The 26412-nt window shown below is 40.5% G+C and overlaps 1 protein-coding gene across 8 annotated transcripts in view; it reads left to right on the forward strand.

The window, feature by feature from the left end:
* Window positions 1-26412, forward strand: part of eps8a (EGFR pathway substrate 8a, signaling adaptor) — a 167141-nt gene that overhangs the window by 115694 nt on the left and 25035 nt on the right. For 6 of the 8 annotated variants that reach the window (XM_068004762.1, XM_068004761.1, XM_068004760.1 and 3 more), the window contains 9 exons: window positions 1130-1212; window positions 1839-1978; window positions 4315-4388; window positions 7366-7492; window positions 8075-8163; window positions 12125-12199; window positions 17827-17975; window positions 20857-21040; window positions 23740-23873. In XM_068004762.1, coding sequence (XP_067860863.1) covers window positions 1130-1212; window positions 1839-1978; window positions 4315-4388; window positions 7366-7492; window positions 8075-8163; window positions 12125-12199; window positions 17827-17975; window positions 20857-21040; window positions 23740-23873 — 1055 coding nt within the window. The remainder of the gene's footprint in view (window positions 1-1129; window positions 1213-1838; window positions 1979-4314; window positions 4389-7365; window positions 7493-8074; window positions 8164-12124; window positions 12200-17826; window positions 17976-20856; window positions 21041-23739; window positions 23874-26412) is intronic. The other 2 variants (XM_068004763.1, XM_068004767.1) reach the window with 2 other exon arrangements.

Raw genomic sequence — 26412 nt, forward strand, 5'->3', positions numbered from 1 at the left:
ATAGTTACGCCCAAAAGGTGTTGGAGCAACATGTATTCCTTTTTGTTGGCTCTTGTATGTTCTGCCCATAATTATTTGAGTACTTGGTTTAATTGAAGCTGTTTTCTGTGAAAATGGCCCCCATTTGTGCCCTGCTGCCTGGCACCTCAACAGTAGCACTTATATAGCTGAAGTGCCTTTCAAAAGGGGAAAAAAAAGGGCATGTGCTAACTCTCCTCAAATTTACAAAGCTATAACGATGCAGCTAAGAGAACTATTGGTACTGAAACTGACGGCCACAGCAATATATCTTTAAAAAAATGACAGTGCCCAAAAACCTGTCCTCAGCTGACTGAGCTTTATTCCGTATCAAGCTGTATTATGTACATCAAACCAGTCTCTATACTGTGCCATAATTTTTCTGAATGTATGACTGCATTGTAATGGGAAACAATTGCAAAGTCTTTGAGCTAAATGGTTTTATTAAAGGGACAGCAACTCAAGCCCAAAAGGTGTTGTATCAACATATATACTTTTTGTTGGCTCTTGAATGTTCTGCCCATAGCTTTTTTTTTGAGTACTTGGTTTAATTGAAGCTGTTTTCTGTGAATTCTTTCAATTATTCACCCCTCTGAAACTGCATATTATGGTTAACTGGCAATTTACTTGCAGCTGATTTTCCTTCAGGACAAATTCTGTAATCGTTTAGAATAATGCCATAGGTAATAGTTATACTGTCTAATGTACTTTCTTTGACCTGTGGTGTTTAGTAGATCCTTCAGTGACGCCAGAAATGTTATTAAATATTCTTTTTAAGGTAAACTGGATGATCCCTGTGAATGTTTTGGATAATATCTCGGGAAAAGGATTATGTATCTATCTTGATAATTCAGACATTGCTGTCCTACATCTGAAAGAATAAACCATAATTATGTCAGCTGGTCTTGCAGTACAAATTAAAAAGTTAACTAAAAAGCAATAGGTTCACTTTAAAAGCAGCTGCTAACCAAAGGCAGTAATGGAGTTAGTCATAGGTTCATGGGTATTTGTGTTCCACAAGTGTGTTCAACACTTTTTGTGAGAAAGTGTTGTAATAAGAGACTTTAAGTGGCACGATTGCTGTGATTTAGTTCAAGGTCTTCTTTTGCAGGCTGATCTGATCCATGCAGATATTGAAAGTGCAATCAGTGACAGTAAAGGTAGCAAACAGAAGAAAAGGCCTGATACTCTGAGGTACAAAGACACATGGATATTAATCATTAAATAGTATCCTTGGTCATCTATTTGGACTTCCTTTTAACCGTAAGCTATCCTTTTTTCTGGTTTTAAAAAAAATTGTCCAGCTAACCTGTAATGTAAAACTCTGGCCTGATTAAATGTTCGAGATACACAGTGTACCTCAATGAGCAGAATATCATGTAACCTGTTCAAAATTCCAAGTGAGTGCTTTTTTCTCTACCAATTTGTGCCTATATAGTCAATCCATATGCTAGTAAGATTGATGAGCTGTGTTGAGATGACAGGGAATCTTGTGTTTAAATCCTGCCATTCCAAAAGACTAAGGATCTATTGTATTTAAAATTGAACACCAGATATAATGAAGTAATACAACAAAAGCACATGGATGTGGTAAGAGTTTGAGTATAACTTGTTTGTTTTCTTTTTAAGTAATTTCTTTTTAAGTAATGCTTGCAGATAATTTTTTGGTGATGCTAGTTCAATAAAAATGCTGACAATGTGCTTCCTAAGTATGTACTTAAACTGTCATTATATTATTGTAAGGTGTAATGTACTGATGGACTTCCATAGTGCAATTTATTTTAACCTAAGGAATACTAAGTTGTTTTTTTAAATTATAGGATGATTACAAATGCAGATAATTCTTCCATCCCTGCACCTCCAAGCGCCCCGGCTCCTGTTCCTCCAGGAACTGTTACACAGGTGGATGTTAGGAGCCGAGTAGCAGCCTGGTCAGCTTGGGCTTTACCTGTTGAACAAGGTAATCGAAGGTTTTCACACGCACATTTTGATATCTTCTGGGAACAACCTTATTTTGCTATAAAATCAAAGGAGTAAGTTGATTCCTTGGCCATGTTTGACACATTATAAGGTTAAAATAATTCAAGAAGACAAAATTACAAAAATGCTATGTACTGGAACAGAGAGAACATAGTAAACATTTGATTCATGTCAATTCTGTTTAGTAATGTTGTATTGGTAGGTTCAGTAATGCCTCAAAGCCACTTTCCTTGCTTGCAATCAGCACATTTTTCCCTCTACCAGTTCTATGAGCTGGCAGTACCCCACTATTTGTCCTGATTTGCCTATAGTTCTTTGTGCCGAGATATTGAGTATGGACATGCTAATGGACTGGGATGCTGTTAGAGATGCAGTGTAGAGGGAATGTTGAATTTTTAACCTATGCTACACCTAACTTGAGGATTAATATTGATACGAGAAAGAATCTAGCAGGGTGACCTCTTAGCTTGGGCACAAGTTGACAGCCAAGTGCAGCCAATCTTCAATCGTGTGTAGCCTTTCCACAGACACACTACACCGCTGACTATATTTCAGGTTTCACAGCCATCACTGCTGTATTTATACACCGCATGCATATGTATCCTTGTGTTGGGATAACTGGTTCAGTATATTCCTGTTAATTCAAAGCCAATATTGCTTGAAAAATTTTGAATTAAGCAATTTTAATGAAACCGGTTTTGTGGCACAATTTCAGTTTGAATTAACAGATAATTCAAATTAGGCAACTCCGACTTAAGAGGAGTAAACTATCAATATTCCACTCTTGTTAAAGAATTAGAATGACATGGAGGAAACCTATATTATCGTACACACCCTAGTAAACAGTCACTAAATATCTTCACTTGTGCACTGCTGTCGATTCGTATAGTGAGGCAGTGCCTTTGAGCACAATTTTATTTTGATGATTTACAAAAAATTGTACAGATCCTCCAATGATTTTTTTATTCGTTCATGGGATGTGGGCATCGCTGGTGAGGCCAGCATTTATTGCCCATCCCTAATTGCCCTTGAGAAGGTGGTGGTGAGCTGCCTTCTTGAACCGCTGCAGTCCGTGTGGTGAAGGTTCTCCCACAGTGCTGTTAGGGAGGGAGTTCCAGGATTTTGACCCAGCGACGACGAAGGAGCAGCGATATATTTCCAAGTCGGGATGGTGTGTGACTTGGAGGGGAACGTGCAGGTGGTGGTGTTCCCATGTGCCTGCTGCTCTTGTCCTTCTAGGTGGTAGAGGTCGCGGGTTTGGGAGGTGCTGTCGAAGAAGCCTTGGCGAGTTGCTGCAGTGCATCCTGTGGTGAAGGGAGTGAATGTTTAGGGTGGTGGATGGGGTGGCAATCAAGCGGGCTGCTTTGTCCTGGATGGTGTCCAGCTTCATGAGTGTTGCTGGAGCTGCACTCATCCAGGCAAGTGGAGAGTATTCCATCACACTCCTGACTTGTGCCTTGTAGATGGTGGAAATGCTTTGGGGAGTCAGGAGGTGTGTTACTTGCTGCAGAATACCCAGTCTCTGACCTGCTCTCGTAGCCACAGTATTTATATGGCTGGTCCAGTTAAGTTTCTGATCAATGGTGACCCCCAGGATGTTGATGGTGGGGGATTTGGCGATGGTAATGCTGTTGAATGTCAAATGCTGTTGATTTGTGAAATAATTGTGATCTTCCCTAATATACACCCTAAAAAATGTTGTTAATGTTGTGTGACCTCATAAGCTAGCTTTTAATTTTCTTGGGTTGCAAAATCCAGTCATGCACACAGTTAAAAATAATTCTTTTCAGAGGGGACTAGGTAATGCTGTGAACTAGAGACTGCCTTTTCACATGGACCTGGGTTCAAAGCCAGCCCACATTGCTGTGTTAATAGTTTTCTCTGTCTATAAATATTCTGTGTAGTCCAAGAAAACACAGGGGCCAAGGTACATTGCTGCACTAAAGTAAAGGGAGCTATCCTCTGTAGCTACTTGTGTTGTACCTGACTGGGAATATTTAAAACTGACATTGGGTGCCTGGAATGAAATGCATTTTGTTAATCAGCAGTAATAATTCTTACTTTGATCACGCAATAAAAAAATAAAAATTGTATTTTCCTATCTCAAACCCATGACCAGAACCTCCACTTGCTCCAAAGTGAATTATACCACCTGTATTTTGTTATGGAAATTATTACTATTCAATACAGCAGTAACCTATCAACTATATACTGAGCTACAAAGAGACAGTCACCATATAAAAATGCCAGTTTTCCAAAAGTGGTGTAGAAAAATGTACATAAAACATTTCTATTAAAACATTGTGCTCTTAACAGATGAAAAACAGAAGGTTACTCATGAACCTGAAGAAACCTCAGATATGGCAGCAGTCAGGATTGACAGAGATGTGGTATGAAAGAATATTAAATTGTTTTTATCTTTTCATTTGGATTTGTTAAATACAAAATATTAAAAATTAAAAGATGAATTGGCATTTTATGAGCAAAAGTACTGACTTGGAGGTTTAATTTTTTTACTTGGGCATTATGCTTGTGTATATCATGATTTAGTGAAATGGTTTAACTGCACTGTGGAAAGTACTTGGTGTGATAAACATTGGGAACTCTTCAATGCGATGATTATATTGGGATGATACAAAATGGCTATTCAGTTAAGTGTACCTCCAAAGCAAAGTGTAAATTTTGGAAACCATGAATAACCTGAATACGTGTTGATTTTTTAAATGTATTATGGTGCAGGACTAGGAAAGTGTTTCTGGCTGGTCTGAAAAACTAATAACCCTCAATTAGCCACTCCCTCAAATGTCTATAATGCTCCCCTAAATTTTTTCACACTGTGTGTCTACTGTCTTCCTCCAACTAAATTTTGGGAAGACCGAAGCCGTTGTCTTTGATCCCTGCCACAAACTCAATTCCCTAGCAACCGATTCCATCCCTCTCGGCCACTGTCTGAGGCTGAACCAGACCGCTTGCAACCTTGGCATCCTATTTGACCCCGAGATGAGCTTCCGACGACATAACCGCTCTGTCACCAAGACCGCCTACTCCCACCTCTGTAACATTGCCTGCCTCTGCCCCTGCCTCAGCTCATCTGCTGCTGAAACCCTCATCCATGCCTTTGTTACCGCTAGACTCGACTATTCCAGTGCTCTCCTGGCTGGCCTCCCATCTTCCACCCTCCATAAACTTGGGCACATCCAAAACTCTGCTGCCCATATCCTAACTCGCACCAAGTCACGCTCACTGACCTACATTGGCTCCCAGTCTGGGAACGCCTCGTTTTTAAATTCTCAATCTTATTCTCAAATCCCTCCATGGTCTCGCCCCTCACTATCTCTGTAGCCTCCTCCAGCCCGATAACCCTCCAAGATCTCTGCGCTCCAACTATTGCCTTTTGCGCATCCCCGATTTTAATCGCTCCACCATTGGCGGCTGTTCCTTCAGCTGCCGAGTCCCTAAGCTCTGGAATTCCCTCCCTAAACATCTCTGCCGCTGTACCTCCCCCCCCCCGCCCCCCCCCCCCTCCTTTTTAAGACGCTTCTTAAAACCTACCTTTCACCTGTCCCAATATCTCCTTACGTGGCTCGGAGTCTAATTTTAATTGATAACGCTCCTGTGAAGTGCCTTGGGATGTTTTACTATGTTAAAGGCACTATATAAATGCAAATAGTTGTTGCTGAGAAGCCTGTTCTGGACTCTAAATTGCAAATTGATACAAAGCAAAGTTTTTTTTTCTGTTACCAGAGAGCCAACTGGTCCTTCAGCTCTTGAATGTTAAAATTTAACTGACAGAGGCAAAGTGCAAAGCAGAGCCAACAGTGTGACCTGTGTCAACCAGACCTGCATCACTCAGAACAGTATAACACTCAGTCTTCTCTATGTAGCTTCATTGGTGCCTCATAAAACTACTAAATTTTACCACTCTACTCACTTCACTGTTTCTATTGTTGAGGTTTTGGAGACGGATTTTATGTTGGGTTAGACCATGAAACGGCCAACCACAAATTTCTAAGTAGCATAGAGCGCTATTACCGTACACAAACATTTTACCATGTAGCCTGTCAGTGATACAGTCGACATCTTGTACTGGACAGCTGCTGAATCTTTTGTTTTCACACAGCTTAATTTAAATTCCACGAAGATTTATTTTTCTTCCACGTAACGTTAAATGATACTCCAAGAAACTGAAATAGCACTCCAGTTGTTTTTGATTACAGGGTTATTTTTTGCTGTGTAGTTAGTTTTTAGCTCTTAATCCAACTTAAAAATTTGGAATTCTAACCAGCTCTTGAAATAAAATTTGGATAATTGTTCTGAATTTCGATCAGTTGTTCATCAGTCCATTTTGAATTGTCTGCATAGCTTTTGATGCTTGTTGCCTTTGTCTGAAAAGTTACTCCAGCTTGGCCTTTTGCATTTTTATGTGTTCTTCCTGTCTGTTGAAATTTTTTGCTTCCAGCATGGAAAACTCCCTGTACTTAAATTTTCCTTTTGCAAGAATTGTAACTATCAAAGTCCATCGGAAATACTCCTCCATGTTAGAGATAAAGCATCTTTTAACAGCCTTTGAGTCCTCTCTTTAAATCTAATCCAGATTTCTCATTCTTCAGTGCCTCATCCCGTCTTTCAAATACTTCAAACTTTGTTTCCCACAGGATGACCTATGGCCACTTGCCAATAAGTATCCAATAGTAACTGATTCCCAATTACAAGCTCAGTTGTCTTGGTATTTGTATTGGGTGAAAGTGCACTACAGTTTTCTTTGCTGTTTTGGTTAAGATGGGATTGATTAATTGCCCATTGAATTTCTTTGTTCCAGCAGCTCACTTGTTCTGTTGTGCACTCTGTCCAATTTATTTAATCTCCCCAGGGAAGTGAATAACCACAGGCAAAAGAAGAGAAAACTTTGTAAATGTAGATGGATGAAATTGAGCCTGACATCCTTGCAGCAACTAATTCACACAGGGAGACAGACACAAAACATTTATTCAAGATAAAATTTGTAACAAATGAGTCAACACACAGTAGCTTCTGCTGTATTGCTAAATATAACTACATCCAATATGAATGCACTTTGAATTTGGAACAAGCCAGTATCAGTTTTGAAGTGTTTATGTACATACCTGTTGAGGGGAAATCTGATCCGATGCATCTTTCCATTTGGCATTCGTCAGGCAATGTTTGTTAACTGGTGGTCACACAAAGGAAATTGTACATTATTTTTGGGTGGACTTGTGAAACCTAAATGTAAAGCTTCATTCAGTTACTAACTTATCAATCTACGGCAGAAATACAGAACATTGTGCTTGTATTATAACTGTACATTGGTTTTTCTATAAATGTGTATTCAACTTTTCTATGCAACAGCAAATTTTGAACCACGTTTTGGATGATGTAGAAGCTTTTGTTATTAAACTTCAGAAGGCTGCTGAAGCATTTTCTCAGCTTTCACAACGTAAAAAATCAAAGAAAAGCAAAAAGAAAGGACCAGGAGGTGAGTAGTATTTGAGGCTTGTCTGTATAATGTCTAAAGCAGGGAACCCTATTTATTATTTGGGCATTTGAGGGAGTGTGGTAGTGTGTACATAGCAGCTTCTTTTTAAATGTTATGAGTAAACTTTGCCAAAAGAAAAAGTTGCCTAAGTCTGGTACTTCGCCAGGAGTACTTTTAAAATTCTCTGCAGAAAACAAAGTTCGTTGTGGTTCACTCGAGGATGATTCTGCTTTGGTTGTGTTCAAGGTTTCTTTATTTATTAACTAGCATTCGTGACAACATCTGTTGAAGAAATTAAGAACTGTTCTCAAGCAATATCTCTAGTATTTGGGGCATTTGTAAGGGATGTTGAAAAGTGAATTTTAAATGGACTCAAAAGTACTTCTGATTTTATAATGTAATGATATGAATAAATACTTCATTGACTACTGAGAAATTGGTAAGTTTGTGTAAAGGTGGATTTTTCCCTTTCCTCCCTTTCTCCACATACATACAGTACATCAAGTATTAATGTCAGTCTATTTCCCCCCCCTCTCTCCTCCTCCTCCTCCTCCCCCCCCCCCCCCCCCCCCTCTTCAATAGAAGGTGTTCTGACTCTCCGTGCAAAGCCACCTCCACAGGATGAGTTCATAGACTGTTTTCAGAAGTTCAAGCATGCATTTAACCTCCTGGTAAGTCATTATTTTTAGAGTATAAGCTTGATTAAGGCTCTTTAGAAATTTTAAATTAAACAAAGAAATGTGGCTTACGTATTATTTTAAGTAGTTGATTTTTTACGTTCTGAAGCGGCTGCAGAACATTTTGGAGGGGGAGGGCGAACAGCCAGCTGTCGTGGTGCACATAGGCACCAACGATATAGGTTAAAAAAGGGGATGAGGTCCTAAAAGCAGAATATAGGGAGTTAGGAGGTAAATTAAAAAATAGGACCTCAAAGGTAGTAATCTCAGGATTGCTGCCAGTGCCACGTGCTAGTCAGAGTAGAAATAGGAGGATATTTCAAATGAATACGTGGCTAGAGGAATGGTGCAAGGGGGAGGGATTCAAATTCCTGGGACACTGGAAACGGTTCTGGGGGAGGTGGGACCAGTACAAACCGGACGGTCTGCATCTGGGCAGGGCCGGGACCGCTGTCCGAGGAGGAGTGTTTGCTCGTGCTGTTGGGGAGGGTTTAAACTAAAGTGGCAGGGGGTTGGGAACCTGAGCAGGGAGACAGAGGAAAGCGTAACAGGAAGGGACAGAAGGTATGGAGTAATAGGTAAAGTGTTAAAAAAAAAAAGGAAAAAGCAGGAACTAAGCGTCACAAAACAGATTTGAAAGTTCTTTATCTGAATGCACGTAGCATTCGTAACAAAATGGACCAGTTAACGGCACAAATAACTACGTATGGGTATGATCTTGTGGCCATTACAGAAACATGGCTGCAGGGTGACAACGACTGGGAATTAAATATGCCAGGGTATTTAACAATCAGGAAGGACAGGCAGGAAGGAAGGGGAGGTGGGTGGCTATGTTAATAAAGGAAGGAATCACTGTAATACAGATAAATTATATTGGGACAAAGCATCAAGATAATGAAACAGTTTGGGTAGAGATAAGGAATAATAAGGGGAAAAAAACACTAGTGGCCGTAGTATATAGGCCTCCTAATTGTTGCAACTCTGCTGGAAGAAGTATTAATCAGGAAATAGTCCGGACATGTAATAAGGGAACAGCTATAATTATGGGGGATTTTAACTATCATATTAACTGGACAAATCAAATTGGGCAGAGCAGCCTTGAGGAAGAGTTCATTGAGTGCATCAGGGATGGATTTCTTGAGCAGTATGTAACTGATCCTACAAGGGGGGAGGCAACCTTGGACCTGGTCCTGTGTAATGAGTCAGGATTAATTAATAATGTCCTAGTTAAGGATCCCCTTGGAACGAGCGACCACAACATGGTTGAATTCCATATCCAATTAGAGGGTGAGAAGGTTGATTCTCAAACAAGCGTACTGAGCTTGAATAAAGGAGACTATGATGGTATGAGAGCGGAATTGATTAAAGTGGACTGGGAAAATAGATTAAAGGGTAAGACGGTACATGAGCAGTGGTGTTCATTTAGGGAGTTATTTTACAACTTTCAAAATAAATATATTCCACTGAGGAAAAAAGGGTGTAAAAGAAATGACAGCCATCCGTGGCTAAGTAAAGAAATCAAGGATAGTATCCGACTGAAAACAAGGACATATAAGGTAGCCAAACTTAGTGGGAGGATAGAAGATTGGGAAGTCTTCAAAAGACAGCAAAAAGTAACTAAAGGATTGATTAAGAAAGGGAAGTTAGATTATGAAAAGAAATTAGCAAAAAATATAAAAACAGATAGCAAGAGTTTCTATAGTTATATAAAAAGAAAAAGGGTGGCTAAGGCAAACGTAGGTCCCTTAGAGGATGAGACCGGGAAATTAATGGTGGGAAACATGGAGATGGCAAAAACGCTGAACAAATATTTTGTTTCAGTCTTTACGGTAGAGGACGCTAAGAATATCCCAACACTGGACAAACAGGGGGCTCTACGGGGGGAGGAGCTAAATACGATTAAAATCACTCAGGAGATGGTACTCAGTAAAATAATGGGACTCAAAGCGGATAAATCCCCTGGACCTGATGGCTTACATCCTAGGGTTTTGAGGGAAGTGGCAGTAGGGATTGTGGATGCTTTGGTGATGGTTTTCCAAAATTCCCTGGACTCAGGAGAGGTCCCGGCAGATTGGAAAACTGCTAATGTAACACCGTTATTTAAAAAGGGTAGTAGGCAGAAGGCTGGAAATTATAGGCCAGTTAGCCTAACATCTGTGGTGGGTAAAATTTTGGAGTCTATTATTAAGGAGACAGTAACGGAACATTTAGATAAGCATAATTTAATAGGACAAAGTCAGCATGGCTTTATGAAGGGGAAGTCATGTCTGACAAATTTGCTTGAGTTCTTTGAGGATATAACGTACAGGGTGGATAAAGGGGAACCAGTGGACGTAGTGTATTTGGACTTCCAGAAGGCATTCGACAAGGTGCCACATAAAAGATTATTACTTAAGATAAAAAAATCACGGGATTGGGGGTAATATTCTGGCATGGGTGGAGGATTGGTTATCGAACAGGAGGCAGAGAGTTGGGATAAATGGTTCATTCTCGGACTGGCAACCAGTAACCAGTAGTGTTCCACAGGGGTCGGTGCTGGGTCCCCAACTCTTTACAATCTATATTAACGATTTGGAGGAGGGGTCCGAGTGCAACATATCAAAATTTGCAGATGATACAAAGATGGGAGGGAAAGTAGCGAGTGAGGAGGACATAAAAAACCTGCAAGGGGATATAGACAGGCTGGGTGAGTGGGCGGAGATTTGGCAGATGCAATATAATATTGGAAAATGTGAGGTTATGCACTTTGGCAGGAAAAATCAGAGAGCAAGTTATTTTCTTAATGGCGAGAGACTGGAAAGTACTGCAGTACAAAGGGATCTGGGGGTCCTAGTGCAAGAAAATCAAAAAGTTGGTATGCAGGTGCAGCAGGTGATCAAGAAAGCCAACGGAATGTTGGCTTTTATTGCTAGGGGGATAGAATATAAAAACAGGGAGGTATTGCTGCAGTTATATAAGGTATTGGTGAGACCGCACCTGGAATACTGCATACAGTTTTGGTGTCCACACTTAAGAAAATACATACTTGCTCTTGAGGCAGTACAAAACGTTCACTCGGTTAATCCCGGGGATGAAGGGGTGGACATATGAGGAGAGGTTGAGTAGATTGGGACTCTACTCATTGGAGTTCAGAAGAATGAGAGGCGATCTTATTGAAACATATAAGATTGTGAAGGGGCTTGATCGGGTGGATGCGGTAAGGATGTTCCCAAAGATGGGTGAAACTAGAACGAGGGGGCATAATCTTAGAATAAGGGGCTGCTCTTTCAAAACTGAGATGAGGAGAAACTTCTTCGCTCAGAGGGTAGTAGGTCTGTGGAATTTGCTGCCCCAGGAAGCTGTGGAAGCTACATCATTAGATAAATTTAAAACAGAAATAGACAGTTTCCTAGAAGTAAAGGGAATTAGGGGTTACGGGGAGCGGGCAGGAAATTGGACATGAAGCTGAGTTCGGATCGGTCAATTCCCTGTGGGTGGCGGAGAGGGCCCAGGGGCTGAGTGGCCGGGTCCTGCTCCTACTTCTTGTGTTCTTTAGATTTGTGGTTGGGATCAGATCAGCCATGATCTTATTGAATGGCGGAGCAGGCTCGAGGGGCCGATTGGCCTACTCCTGCTCCTATTTCTTATGTTCTTAGTACTCATTAGGCAAGTCCTGTGTTGTCACTATTTTTGCCTGATTGTGATGTAAATCCCTGACTACAAACTGTGATATCTGCACTGTGGTTCAGACAGTTATGGAACCCCACTTTGTTGCAGCAGTAAGGAGCAGTCTTCTACATATGCTTACTGTAGTACAAATACTGCATTTAAAAATCAAGCTGCCATGGGATAAGTATTACGTGTCAACATCCTTTTCAGCTTCTAAAACCTTAAAAGGGTTGATGCACAAGTTATAACCTCTTCGGATTTATTGTTCACTAGCTGCACACTTACTGTTTCTCTTCTTTCATTGTAGGCCAAACTAAGAACCCACATTCAGAACCCTAGTGCAGTAGACCTGGTACACTTCTTGTTTACACCTTTGAATATGGTAAGTTTACAAGATGCTGGTATTCATATAAAGCATATACTTAAATCGTACAATATTCCACCTGATTGTGTAAGGAAGCTGGGTTTCGGTATCCTGCAAATGTATGCCAAGGAATCAGACGAATTTCTAATTCCCTCCTTCAATTCCTTACCAAGGAACGACCTGGGGTTTTATTTCTCAGCATAGGTCTAGGGATGTGTGATGCCTGACTCGGCTCGCCAAACCAGCTTACATTTAACCATCTTACATTTATCCACTTTGGATTGAAATGAATTTAATTAGGTTGCTAGCCAAGGAAGAAGCCAGACCACTAGTGATGCACTAAATGCTATTGGTTACAAATCACAACTTAAAGTTAAAGTTCGGTACACAAATGCTAATAGACATGCATAAATGTAATCAGAGTTACCAGCAATTGAGTAGCAAGTCATAATGGACAGAGATACTTTACAAACTGAGTACCAAAGGATACACAAGCAATTCAGTAAATCAGTGCTGACGTAAGCTGACTGTTAACTATAGTGGTGACCGAAGTCTGAGGTTATAAATTTGTGAGATTACTTTGTGATTCCTTAGATAGCTGACAAGTTAGCAGCTTTGAATAGCCAGCTGTCAAATAGCTCAAGTCTACGTGAGATTAACAATGTTCAGAGCTTACACCACCTCATCCTCACAAGCGACACATTGAGTCAATCTCCTTCTTTCTCTGGGATGCAGGCATTAACTTCTGGGGTGTTGAGTCGACAAATCCTTTCGCAGTGGGTTATCTGTCTCACTTGGTTCTTCAGTTCTGACTGAACCCACCTAACGCACAAGTGACGCCAAATGAACTGGCTTCCCTCTCCTTTTACTCGACCTCGAACTACTCGCAATTCAGTGACACTTTTAGCTCTGCCTTGCTTTCAAATCCCTCCATGGCCTCGCCCCTCCCTATCTATAACTTCCTCCAGCCCTACAACTCTCAGATCTCTGCGCTTCTCCAATTCTTGCCTCTTGCACATCTCCGATTTTAATCGCTCAACCTTTGGCGGCCGTGCCTTCAGCTGCCTAGGCCCTAAGCTCTGGAATTCCCTCCCTAAACCTCTCTGCCTATCTACCTCTCTTTCCTCCTTTAAGACACTCCTTAAAATCTACCTCTGTGACCAAGCTATCCTAATGTCTCCTCATGTGGCTTGGTGTCAAATTTTGTTTGACAACGCTCCTGTGAAGTACCTTGGGATGTTTTACTATGTTAAAGGCGCTATATAAATGCAATTTGTTGTTGCCTGTAATGGTTTAGTGTAGTCACAATTTAGCTTTTAACCTCTGACACTCTGTTCTTAAAGGTACCTTGTACTCATAAGGATACCACTAAAACCTGCTAGGTAAAAGTTCCTACTGAAGAAGAATAGAGGCGATGAAAGTCTTTTCCTGATTTACACAGAGACCAAAGTCAAAGAAAATCTCTGCTTCTAAGTGATCCATGTGTCAGAAGGGCTCGCTCCTTTTTGTGCTAATCACCTCCACGAAGTCAGTACTGAAGCATGGAATTACAGACAAGTCGGCTCCACTATTATAACACACCTTTACTTTTAACAAAGGGAGCCATACAAATGTGAGGGGCTGTGACCAGTTTACGATTCACTAAGTGCTTCTTCCCTGGACGTGCTTCTTCCCTGGATGTGAATCAGGGATAATGACCTTACGACTTAATTGCTTAAAAGCCCATATGAACTATTTACTTCCCATGCTGTGTTGTTATCCTCAGGCAGTTTACAGGGTATTTCCCTTACCAATCTAGAAGGCAATCCTTTGGCAATTTTACAGGGTATTACAATTTCAACAATTGTAAGATAATGAATGCTGTACAATGCAGCCGCTACATTACGAACTGATACTACACGGCTATTTGATACGCACACATTCACAAGTTTCAACACTTTATAAAAAGTTGAAAATTCAGAGATCTGCGTTGTGCAGAAATCATGATTATTGGATAATTAGCTGCTGAAATGGATTTGTTTTTTGTCTTTTGTGTCTTTGGACTAGCATAGTAGGCTCTGCTACAAGAACACAATGTTTTCACAAATAACAAATTCAGTTGAGTCAAGCCACCTCTAATTCAGATATTGGCGATGTAGCACAAGGCTTTGAGTCCCCAACAGCACCCTTTCATTGAGAATTATCAAAATTGTTTAATATTGAGTATTTGAACAATTATAGATTGGCTGAGTATAGGTTTTTTGCATTGTATCATGCACATCTGGGTTTTAACTAATGAGTTGTTCTAAATTTCAGGTCTGCCTTAGGTATTCTATCAGGTTCAGCAGTGCTGCTTAATCCCTTTTTTACTGCCCAATATCTAATCATACGATAGGATAACCCGGGTGTGTAGCAATAGTATACCCTTGTAACCTGATCTGGATATTTCAAGTGTGCTTCTCCAGTCCTTTAGCAGGAGGATCGAAAACACTTTGTGATGAGGGCTAGATACAAATCATTAAGCTGCTTTATTTTACAGACAAGAAGTGAACGTACAGAGGAGTGACAAGTAAAATTAAACCTCACTTACTTCGCTTAGCTTCAAATCTTCCTCGTTAATAAGGAAAGTAATCAACCAGACCACATTATCCCATTTGGGAGTGTTAAATTAACTTCTGGTCAGCTTTCTGATTCTGACTTGGCTCTAAGCTTAAGAGGAGTGAGTTTTCCCTCATGAGATTGGGCTCCCATCCCAGATTTAACTGGACTGATTGACCTTAACATGGGTTTTCTTTTTGTTGTATCTGACCAGTCGGCTGCCCCTCCAACTTCATCCACGTCCAGTGATTCGCCAGTAAGCCTGTCAATAAAATTGGCTGTCTCCACCCCATACTTGTGCGACAGCACCTCCCAAGCCTACGACCTCTACCACCTAGAAGGACAAGGGCAGCAGGCTCATAGGAACAACACCACCTGCATGTTCCCCTCCAAGTCACACACCATCCCGACTTGGAAATATATCGCCGTTCCTTCATCATCGCTGGGTCAAAATCCAGGAACTCCCTACCTAACAGCACTGTGGGAGAACTGTCACCTCACGGACTGCAGCGGTTCAAGAAGGCTGCTCACCACCATCTTCTCGAGGGCAATTAGGGATGGGCAATAAATGCTGGCCTTGCCAGCGATGCCCACATCCCATGAACGAATAAAAAAAAAATACAGTGGATTCTCGGCAGATACCCCACGCTAGGCTCACACATGGATCATCCCAGTGATCATGTGTGGAGCTTGTGAAAAGATAACAAATTAATTTTTTCCCTGGTGGTTTAGCCATATTTTCAAAGCTTGGTGTAACAGATTCATTAGACATGACACCAATTGGTAATCTGTGTCTCATTTATTAATAGTCAAATCAAACCTGTAAAAGCATCAAATATTTAGACAAAGATCAAAACAATACTACCCCGTTTGATCTCTAGGCAGAGATTGTACTTAAGTTAGCGATGTGGTCGTTTCAAGTTTTCTGTCAGGTAGTCTTCTGAAAGTCAGGTGTTCTTCTGACAGCGGTGTCGTCTTCAGATAGCTAAATGTTCTTTCGACAGCTGGGTGGACTTCGCTAATGCCTCTGCCTTGAGCTCAAAAGATGTTGGGTTTTTATGTCCCCCCTGGCAGGAAACTCTCACCATATATGGAACAATATTCATAAGACCCTTGTAGATGAACAAAGTAGTTTTTCAAAGAATTCAAGATGGTCAGCTTGTTTTAACATTACTCATTTAGCCACAAGACCCTTTGCAAGGTAGTTTTTCAAGATGGCCAGTTTATTTGACCACACTTGTCCAGCTAGCTGGTCATGGTCCTGGTCTTATCGCTATCTTTGGATTATTCCGCTTTTTAGGTCATTGTTCCTCTTCTATCATGTAGCTGCCTTGCCTCACAATGAGGGTAACAAGGGTCAGTCACTAGTCAAAGGTTAACAGGTTTCAATTCAGCAAAATACATTGCACAACCTGCAGAGCATGATGGTTACTAGCTTTAAGAAAAAGATGTCAATTTTTCCTATTTCCAATATTCTTACATTGGCTTAATAACATAAACTGTACTGGCTCAGTGACTGCAGCATATAGCTATAAGGAGAATTCCAAACCTGTGTACCCACTTCAATTTAAAACACAGCTCTGAAATGTAACTTATTTCCAAATCCTTTCTGTGGAAAACTGGTCAAAAAATTTCAAAACATGACACACATTCCACTAATGCAATTACTTGGAATATCATTAAAATTGTAGTACAGGCACAAGCTATGTGGTCCATCAATCTGCACGAGTGTTTTTCTCCTTATAAATCACCTAATCTAATCCCCCTCGTCTGCCTGTTCCCCATACTCTTTAATATTCTTTTCTAAACAATTAATTCCCTTTTTAAAATAATTGGTGGGCCCTGCTTCAACAATGGCTTATGACAGAGTTCCACTTTCTAACCACCCTTTTGTGTAACGATTTTCTTGCTAATTTCCCATTTAATTCTTTGTGGTTGCATTAAATTTGTGCCTTCTCGTTACCCTATCACTGCTCAGTGAAAACAATCTGTCACTAATTTTATCAGCATCCTCCTTGGAAAAACCTCCATCAGGTAACTGTTTAACCTCCACTCTAGTGGAAAAAAGCCTAACTTCTCAAGATTTCGTAAATATAATACCTAATCACTGGTAAGATGGTAGTGAATCTAGATTGCAACTTTTCTCTTGCTTTTATATTCCTCCTATAATGGGGAGCCCAAACTGTACATAGTACTCTAGTTGCAGCCAAACTAATCTGCATTCATGAGGATAGTTTAGTTGAAGATGTACGGTAGGGTCAACAGCTTTTTGAAAATCTTGTTATTGTATTGAAAATGTCAGTTTCAACATTGGGGGCAACGAGGGTCAGATTCCATTTAATATGAGAATCGCTGAATATGGGACTTTTGTCCTGAGCTTGGAAAACTACTTCATGTAGTATTCCTCGCTCTGTCCTGATGCACCAATACATGAGAGCTCATTTTTACTTTTCCAAGTTGGAGGGATGTTTGCAGTGACAAAAAAAAATTACAGATTCTTAACAAAGAAGCCTCACCTGGGGCACTGGATGGCTTCATGGATTAGCATACCATTTGTTCACTTCTACAACTTCAGTTTAAATCTGAAGGCATAAAATTAAATTCTACCAGCTGTCATGGTTTTGAGTGAAATGGGTTTGGACCGTCCTAATCCAGTCTGTAACTGACATGAATGGACAGAATAATGCTGCTTATAATTTGGCAGACATTGGTGGCCATGTGTGGGAAATGGAAAGGCTCACCCTGGGCCTGTAGGCTTTGCTTTTTTTCAAGTTAAGTTGACTTTGAAACTGGAGAATAATTTGGAAAGATTGAACATTGTAACTTCATTCTTTCAAGAGCCTGATTGTGACAGTTTGTCATCTTACTTTTATTACAAATTTGTGGCTGTACAAGCTGTTTTAGAATACTGATATTGCTTATATTGTATTCTTTGATACAGGATTGATCAAATAGAATAAGCAGTATAAACTCATCTAACTTCCACTATTCTATTGGGAGCACCAGACAGAACGCAGTCATAGTGCAGTGCATATTTTCATTATTTGCTTTAAACTCTTTTATTTCAGGTCATGCAAACCAGTGGTGGACCTGAAATGGGTAGTTCTGTTCTCTCTCCCCTCTTGACAAAGGATGCTATAGACTTTCTGAATACATGTGTCACACCTGAAGAACGAGAAATTTGGTTTTCCTTGGGTGAAACGTGGACTAAACCAAGGCAAGTCAATTGAAATGCTTATTTACTGACCTCTGGTGTAAAGATACATGCTATACAGAGTGATGGACTTCAACTTGACCGATTTTAATTAGGAGGGGGTGAGTAGAGAACAACGGGAGGAGGAGGCTCTGTGAACATCCCCATCCTCAATGACGGCAGAGTCCAGCACGTGAGTGCAAAAGACAAGGCTGAAGCGTTTGCAACCACCTTCAGCCAGAAGTGCCGAGTGGATGATCATCTCGGCCTCCTCCCGATATCCCCACCATCACAGAAGCCAGTCTTCAGCCAATTTGATTCACTCCACGTGATATCAAGAAACGGCCGAGTGCACTGGATACAACAAAAGCTATGGGCCCCGACAACATCCCGGCTATCGTGCTGAAAACTTGTACTCCAGAACTGGCCGCGCCTCTAGCCAAACTGTTCCAGTACAGCTACAACACTGGCATCTACCCGACAATGTGGAAACTTGCCCAGGTTTGTCCTATCCACAAAAAGCAGGACAAATCCAAACTGGACAATTACTGCCCCATCAGTCTACTCTCAATCATCAGCAAAGTGATGGAAGGTATCGTTGACAGTGCTATCAAGTGGCACTTACTCACCAATAACCTGCTCGCCGATGCTCCGTTCGGGTTCCGCCAGGACCACTCGGCTCCAGACCTCATTACAGCCTTGGTCCAAACATGGACAAAAGAGCTGAATTCCAGAGGTTAGCTGAGAGTGACTGCCCTTGACATCAAGGCAGCATTTGACCGAGTGTGGCACCAAGGCGCCCTAGTAAAATTGAAGTCAATGGGAATCGGGGAAAACTCTCCAGTGGCTGGAGTCATACCTAGCACAAAGGAAGATGGTAGTGGATGTTGGAAGCCAATCATCTCAGCCACAGGACATTGCTGCAGGAGTTCCTCAGGGCAGTGTCCTAAGCCCAACCATCTTCAGCTGCTTCATCAATGACCTTCCCTCCATGATAAGGTCAGAAATGGGGATGTTTGCTGATGATTGGCAGAGTGTCCAGTTCCATTCACAACCCCTCAGATAATGAAGCAGTCTGTGCCTGCATGCAGCAAGACCTGGACAACGTCCAGGCTTGGGCTGATAAGTAGCAAGTAACATTCGTGCCAGACAAGTGGCCATCTCCAACAAGAGAGAGGCTAACCACCTCCCCTTGACATTCAACGGCATTACCATCACCGAATCCCCCACTATCAACATCCTGCGGGTCGTCATTGACAGAAACTTAACTGGACCAGCCACATAAATACTGTGGCTACAAGAGCAGGTCAGAGGCTGGGTATTCTGCAGCGAGTGACTCACCTCCTGACTCCCCAAAGCCTTTCCACCATCTACAAGGCACAAGTCAGGAGTGTGATGGAATACTCTCCACTTGCCTGGATGAGTGCAGCTCCAACAACACTGAAGAAGCTCGACACCATCCAGAACAAAGCAGCCCATTTGATTGCCACCCCATCCACCACCCTAAACATTCACTCCCTTCACCACTGGCGCACTGCAACAACTCGCCAAGGCTTCTTCGACAGCACCTCCCAAACCCGCGACCACTACCACCTAGAAGGACAAGAGCAGCAGCACATGGGAACAACACCACCTGCACGTTCCCCTCCAAGTCACACATCATCCCAACTTGAAAATATATCGCTGTTCCTTCATAGTCGCTGGGTCAAAATCCTGGAACTTCCTTCCTAACAGCACTGTGGGAGAACCTTCACCACACTGACTGCAGCAGTTCAAGAAGGCGACTTACCACCACCACCACCTTGAGGGTAATTAAGGATGTACAATAATTGCCAGCGATGCCCACATCCCATGAACGAATTTTTTTTAAAGTTACTGGGGGGGGAGGAGTTTTTTTTATATTCGTTCACGGGATGTGGGCGTCACGGGATGTGGGCGTCGCTGGCAAGGCCGGCATTTATTGCCCATCCCTAATTGCCCTGAGTTCAGCAACAAGGTTCTGTTCTAAGCACAACATCAGTTCTTCCCCAGTCCACATATTTAAAGATAATGTAATGATATGCTCTCTGGTCTTGTAAGTTGCACTTCTTCAGAAAAATTTGATCAATAAATTAACAAATTATCTTGTTTAGTTTGCTCATATTAACAGGCTTTGCTCTACTGGGGACTTTTCCAAATTCAAGGTTGCCTCAAAAGGCTACAGAAAATGATTAGCTACTGTCAGCTGTGGCAAAATATTTAATTCTGCACCACTGGACTCGCATTTTCAGTTTTATCTAGGAGATTGAATGTTTGTTCCCTCAATAACTTGAGAAATCATCAAATTCATTATCGATGTTTTGTCTGTTTGTTCTGTGAATAACTTTAGAAAGTGGGTTCGGCAAGAATCCAAGGTGGCTGTTGCTTTTTAAAGTATTTTGCAAATAAGGTAGCACAATTTCAGATAGCTGCTCATTACTATAATTTGACCAGAATAACTCATTCTGTTCATATAAACAAACTGTCCTACATTAACAAAGCACTGACCTGTGCCATTTTTTGTATACAACGAAACAGGTCTCTGAGCTAGTCTATCTTGTAGTTACATAAACTTGTATTAGGATGTCCTCTCAATATACAATGCTAAATGAATTTCAAAGTATGTTACAGCATGTCTAATGACTTCAGCATCATATATCCTCCTTGCATTAAAACTCAAAAATGCTGACAGAAAATGTTTTATTTACATGAATGTTAAACCCATTAAAAACTATTAACATCCCACAAGAGTTATAAAATAGAAGCTATAACTCAGTTTTAGTGCATCACTCTTCATCTTTGTGATGTACACATGGTCCCAATGTGTGAGTTTTTCATATGGAAGGAATTGTTCCTTTCACTAACATTCTACTTTTATCGGTTGCAGATCCGAGTGGCCTAAAGATCAGTTTATTCCCCCTTACGTGCCTCACTTTAGAAATGGGTGGGAACCTCCTTTATTGTCATTTTTGGGCACACCGTGTGAACAGGAACTGAATAATTTAGCTGAATCGGTGGCAAATGCAGAGCATCAGCGAAGGCAAGAAGAGCAGAGGAGACTGAGTGAAGAGGTACGTACCTGCACTGGCTTAATCTGGGAATGTCTTTCAGCATAATTATATCTTCAAGCCATGAATTTATCACAGCTGATAGTTTCTTTTTGCAGAAATCTGGAAAGCACTTTGCCTTTTGAATGCCAGAGCTAAATAAAGATGAAAAAAATGCTGTTGAAAACTATGGGCTTGAAAGGATAATTGTGCATTAAGAGCATATTTTGTATGTACAGTTATATATTCCTTTGTTTTCAAAGGAGGGAACCTCAACTACTGGTTAGCATATCAGTTAAAATAGATTGTTATGACAATGTGCTTAGTTTCAACATGAAGTAATTTCTTTCAGCTGTGTATAATCAAGATTTTGTTTTGTAGGAAGTAAAAGATGAATTGTTTGAGTTAAACATGGTAATACAATTTCCTTGTTCAGGTGCTCCAAATCTTGGTGAGGCAGCTGGTTTCTAATCACAGTATCAGAATCCTGTTTTGCATGGCAGCTTACAACATCACGCACACCTGCACACACAGTTTTCCCCTTCCTGTTGTGTAACATGAAGGGTAATTTACTTAAATTGTTTTACAAGGATATTTACTGGCAAATATACAGAAGCTGTGAAAGATCATATTGCAAGTTTATCTGTAATTTTACAACATTGAGATGACTATGCTGACAGGTCCGAGAGAGAATTGAAAATGCTACTGACCAGCATTATGTACATAGGATCCCCTAAATTGGATAGAAACTGTTGTAATAGTGAAAGAACACTTATGTGACTGATCAGACTGGGCGAAGGAGGACACCTGTGGAAACAAGAGTGTCAGAATATTTGGACAGGCCTTCCAACAACTAAACTTTTAGGAAAATAGGTAGCAGTTTAAACATTGGTTTAATGGAACTTCCTCCTGTGACTTGACTAATGTAATGGTAGAATAATTTAGTGGTGGTGTCGACCATGGCTTAGTGGTAGCACTCTTGCCTGAGTCAGAATGTTGTCCCACTCTTCAAGTCCCACTGCTTCAAGTCCCACTGCTTCAAGTCCCACTGCTTCAAGTCCCACTCCAGAGACACGCAATCCAGGCTGACACTTTGGATGAGACGTTAAACCAAGGCTCCATCTGCCCGCTCAGGTGGATGTAACCGATTCCATGGTACTATTCGAAGAAGAGCAGGGGCATTCTCCTGGTGTCCTGGCCATTATTTATCCCTCAACAAGCATCACTTAAACAGATCATCTGGTCACTTATCTCATTGCTGTGCACAAATTGGCTGCTGCATTTCCCCACATAATAGTGACTGCACTTCAAAAGATACTTCATTGGCTTTGGGGTGCCCTGAGGTTGTTGAAGGCGCTATATAAATGCAAGTTCTTTTTTTCTCAATGTAGAATCCAAAATCAATTCCTGTACCACTAAGTTATGACACAATTCAGTAAATTTGTTGCACTGGAATGGAGAAATACATTTTTATCTCATACTTAAAGCCATCAGTGAATAAGATGGTTATTTTCTACACTTATTCAAAATTTTAAATACTATGTTGGGGTTTGTGGGTAATATTGAATGCAGTTGAGTTTATTCTGGTATAATTAGAAATTGTACTGAATATCTTTGAAATACTGATATTCTTGGAAGAGTACACCATTATAAAGCACCTTTTGATATATAAATGTTGCTTAGTATTCAAAATTGAAGAATGAACTTGAGCTGCTTGTGACTCTTTATCTGAGTATTGTGTTTTGAAGCAACTTTGTAATTGGAGAGCTGTACATTGAGGAAATTGTGCAGGTTTTGGATGTGTGCCCATGTGAATTAAATAAAATAATGAAATATAATATTGTACAGTAAAATTGTGGTAAGTGTTTTAATATACTGTTAAAATGTGAACCACTATTGCCAGTAGGGGATGCTGTTGCCTCCTAGTCTGTCTTATGTCAAAACTAAAGAGTTCTTTTTGAAAATCTAGATAAATCAATTTCATGCCCAGTTGCTGAGCTGACATGGAGCTCTCAAACATTTTAGAATTGGTGGACAGCAACTCAAAGATAAAAACTGTATATATTATTTAAACAATATGCTAGGCAGTTACATTATTGAAGCCCATTGCCTCATTTTATCTTTCAGAAATATTTTTTTGAGCTCTTTGGCCAGTGGGTGAGCATGAATTGGCACCTGCTAATTATCTGTAAAGAAACCATTTTGTTTCCTGCTCACCATGCGAGGACCTTCCAATATTGAATTTCACCGTGTTACCCCAGTTTCAGCAAAAGTAACAACATTGAATTACAGCCGTGACTCATTTCAACATGAAATACAAGAGAATCTTCTATTCTTGGAGCAGCCCTCATTGAAACATAATTTTGTAAAACATTTATTATGAGACCGTAGATGCATTAAATTGTGGAGGCAGTGAAATGATTTTAATGACTCCAGTCTGCAACTATGGGTCCTTTTGACTTGAGATTTCACTGACCTCTATTGTAAATCCTTTATTACCAAAGGTGATGTACATGGTACTGTTGAACATAAGAACATAAAAAATGGGAGCAGGAGTAGGCCATATGGTCCCTCGAGCCTGCTCTGCCATTCAATGGCTGATCTTCGACCTCAATTGAATGGCGGAGTGTGTTGCTAGATCCTTAGATATTAAGATTGTCTGTTGCTGGAGTTAAATCATTTCAATATCTGATCATTGTGCTTCATTGCTTTCTGTCTTTCAGCAAGCCATTTCACAGGACCATCTTCCAGCTGACGGGTATGCATTCAGCAACTCAAATTATAAGAGGCGATCTCTGCTGCAACAAGGGACAGCTGATGCTGCCTTTAAGAGAAGTAGTAGCCGACATGTAGCTAGGTAACATTTGATAGAATATATGCATTGTCCTGTGGAGAGTTGTCTTGACTTTGTTATAAAAAGCCTATATGCATGAGGATTTCTTGTCCTCTTCCTTTCTCATTTTCTTAATCCTTTAAACTGCAATTTAAATCTGATGCTTGCTATTATACTACTCACTGTAGAACATCGTTACATTATATTGGGACTCTAGGTGATGCTGTTGTCAGCTATATTGCTACGGTACCCAGAACTTTTTTTAAACACTAATAATGTAACAGTGTGTGATATACTAAACCTGCAACACTAATGTTTAATATCCTTTTTTTCTATTGTGCTGAACATTAGATCTCAACGCCTAATCCTGTCTCACATTTCCTAGAAAATTTTCATTCAATATTAAACGTACAGGTTGAATGCAGTGCATGTTTTTCACTGTTTTAAAAAAATACTTCAGTGCCAGGCTTCTGCTCAAAGACTAACCCAGAATACTCATTAACCAACCCAGGGTTATGATGTGCTACTTTCAAACTCCAATTCTGCCCTCTCTTCTGTATGATTTCTTTAAGATGCATTAACAGTACAACCGTACTGTCATTGCAGAGTGGTTTTGCTTAGTACTGATGCTGAAATTATAGTGTGAATGCAGCCTGATATCAGAGCAAAGAGGAGCAAGACTCCCCAGACGAGGGAGTTTCATTCTGCTTCATTTTGGCATCGGGTTGTGCTTTAACATCCGATTCACACGACACTTGTTTAGCACTTGCAAAATCACTTCTCATTGACACTAAACTTGTAATGTAAATACACTCTTAATTCGCTGCTTCTTTAATGTGTATGAAGTTCAGTTTATTCAGACTGACAAACTGTAATATGATTGGTTCAATTTTTACTACCTTGGTTCCTGATTGGCCTATTGTCTGAAAAGGGGGTTTGGAATTTAAGGCTGTATTGGGTGCAGAAAGTGGAAAAAATGTAAGTTACGAACATGGTAACAAGAGAAGTGCTGGGACAAACCAAATGTGCTGGAGAAAGGTGTGAATTATAGGAAGTGGTTTTTCTTTATAAAAATTCCCAAAGTTTAAAGGGAGCGCAAGTCTTTATGTAAGTTGGAGAATTGAGGGAAAGCTTTAATAGAACTGTATCACTCAGTAAGTTTGATAAGTGATATCATATCATTTATTTTTGTAATTTGCACTATGCAATTTTTGAGAGTTAACCAGTCGTATGTTAACTTTTTAGTATGGTTCATGTTAATATTACAGACTTGAAAATGTCATCACTTTTCTTTTTTGAACTGTATGTTTAACATACGATCAGAGCAATTGGTTTATGGTGACTGAATAAGCTAGTAAATGTAATGAACTGTTGAATTTTTATCAGTGTTTTAGAAATGAAATTCCACAATTCTTCTCTATCTTTCTTTGCAAATCAATGGGCACCCAGATATGATCACAAATAGTCTTGGTTCTCCAGTTGGCTTAATGAGTAAATGCACTGTTGTGTGGTGCTGGGCCACTCAAAGCACAAGGGGATGACAAAGACTTATTTAACATAGTGGTACCAGGAAGACTTCAGGTTCAGTCAGCATACATGCCAGCCTAGAAAACTAGCGAAAGTAGTATGTTGAATACTCCTAGTGTAATAAAGAATTTCCTGACATCGATCCTCAATTTACCCTTTACTAGTTTGAATCTATGTCCTCTTGCCCTACTCTTGCAATTTAACTTAAGGTAATATTCCAGATTTTCCATTTGGCATTCCCTTAACTACCTTGTATATCTATATGACCACCTCTCGGGCACCTCTTCAGGCTAATAAGCCCATGTTTCTCCAGTCTTTCCTTGACCTTTGACAATAGGGATCAACCTTGTGGTTCTTCTCCACTGTTTCCAGTGCTTGAATGCCTCCTTCAGTGACCAGAACTAGATGCACTATGAAAGGTCTGGTCTGATTTGAACATTATGCACATTGGTCACAACTGCCTCTGACTTGTATTCTCCTGTTTTGGCTATGCAGTGCAACATTCTATTGGTTTGTGATTGCTGCTCTCCATTTTGTTGGATATGTTAAATATTGAGTCGAATAAGACTCTAGTCTTTTTTGGCTTCATCCATTTGATGCATTACGTTTGTCTGCATTAAATTTCTTCTGCCACTGCTCTGTCCACTTATATATTTCATCCAACTCAATTTTTAATTTCTGAGCTGCCTCCGATTGCACTGGCCCTCCCGGTTTGGCATATTCTGGAAATTTGATCTTTTTGCTTTGAGTATCTGAATGCAAGGCATTATATAAGTTAGAAACCATCATGGTCCCAACAGTGAGCCATGAGGCACCCCATTCGATACTTTCCCTCCACCACCCTTGCATAAATCCTCCTAAAGAGTACTTGTTGTTTTCTACCCTGCAACCAATTTCTTCTCCGTTGTCAGGTTTTATCCTGAGTTCCCATGGCTTGGAGTTTAACTAATGGTCTTTCATGTGGAATTATGTCAAATGCCTTTTGGAAATCTAGGTACACCATGTCCTGGGGATTTTCAAAGTTTCAAGCCTGTTG

Source organism: Heptranchias perlo, chromosome 24 (genome assembly GCF_035084215.1).
Source record: "Heptranchias perlo isolate sHepPer1 chromosome 24, sHepPer1.hap1, whole genome shotgun sequence".
Taxonomy (NCBI): domain Eukaryota; kingdom Metazoa; phylum Chordata; class Chondrichthyes; order Hexanchiformes; family Hexanchidae; genus Heptranchias; species Heptranchias perlo.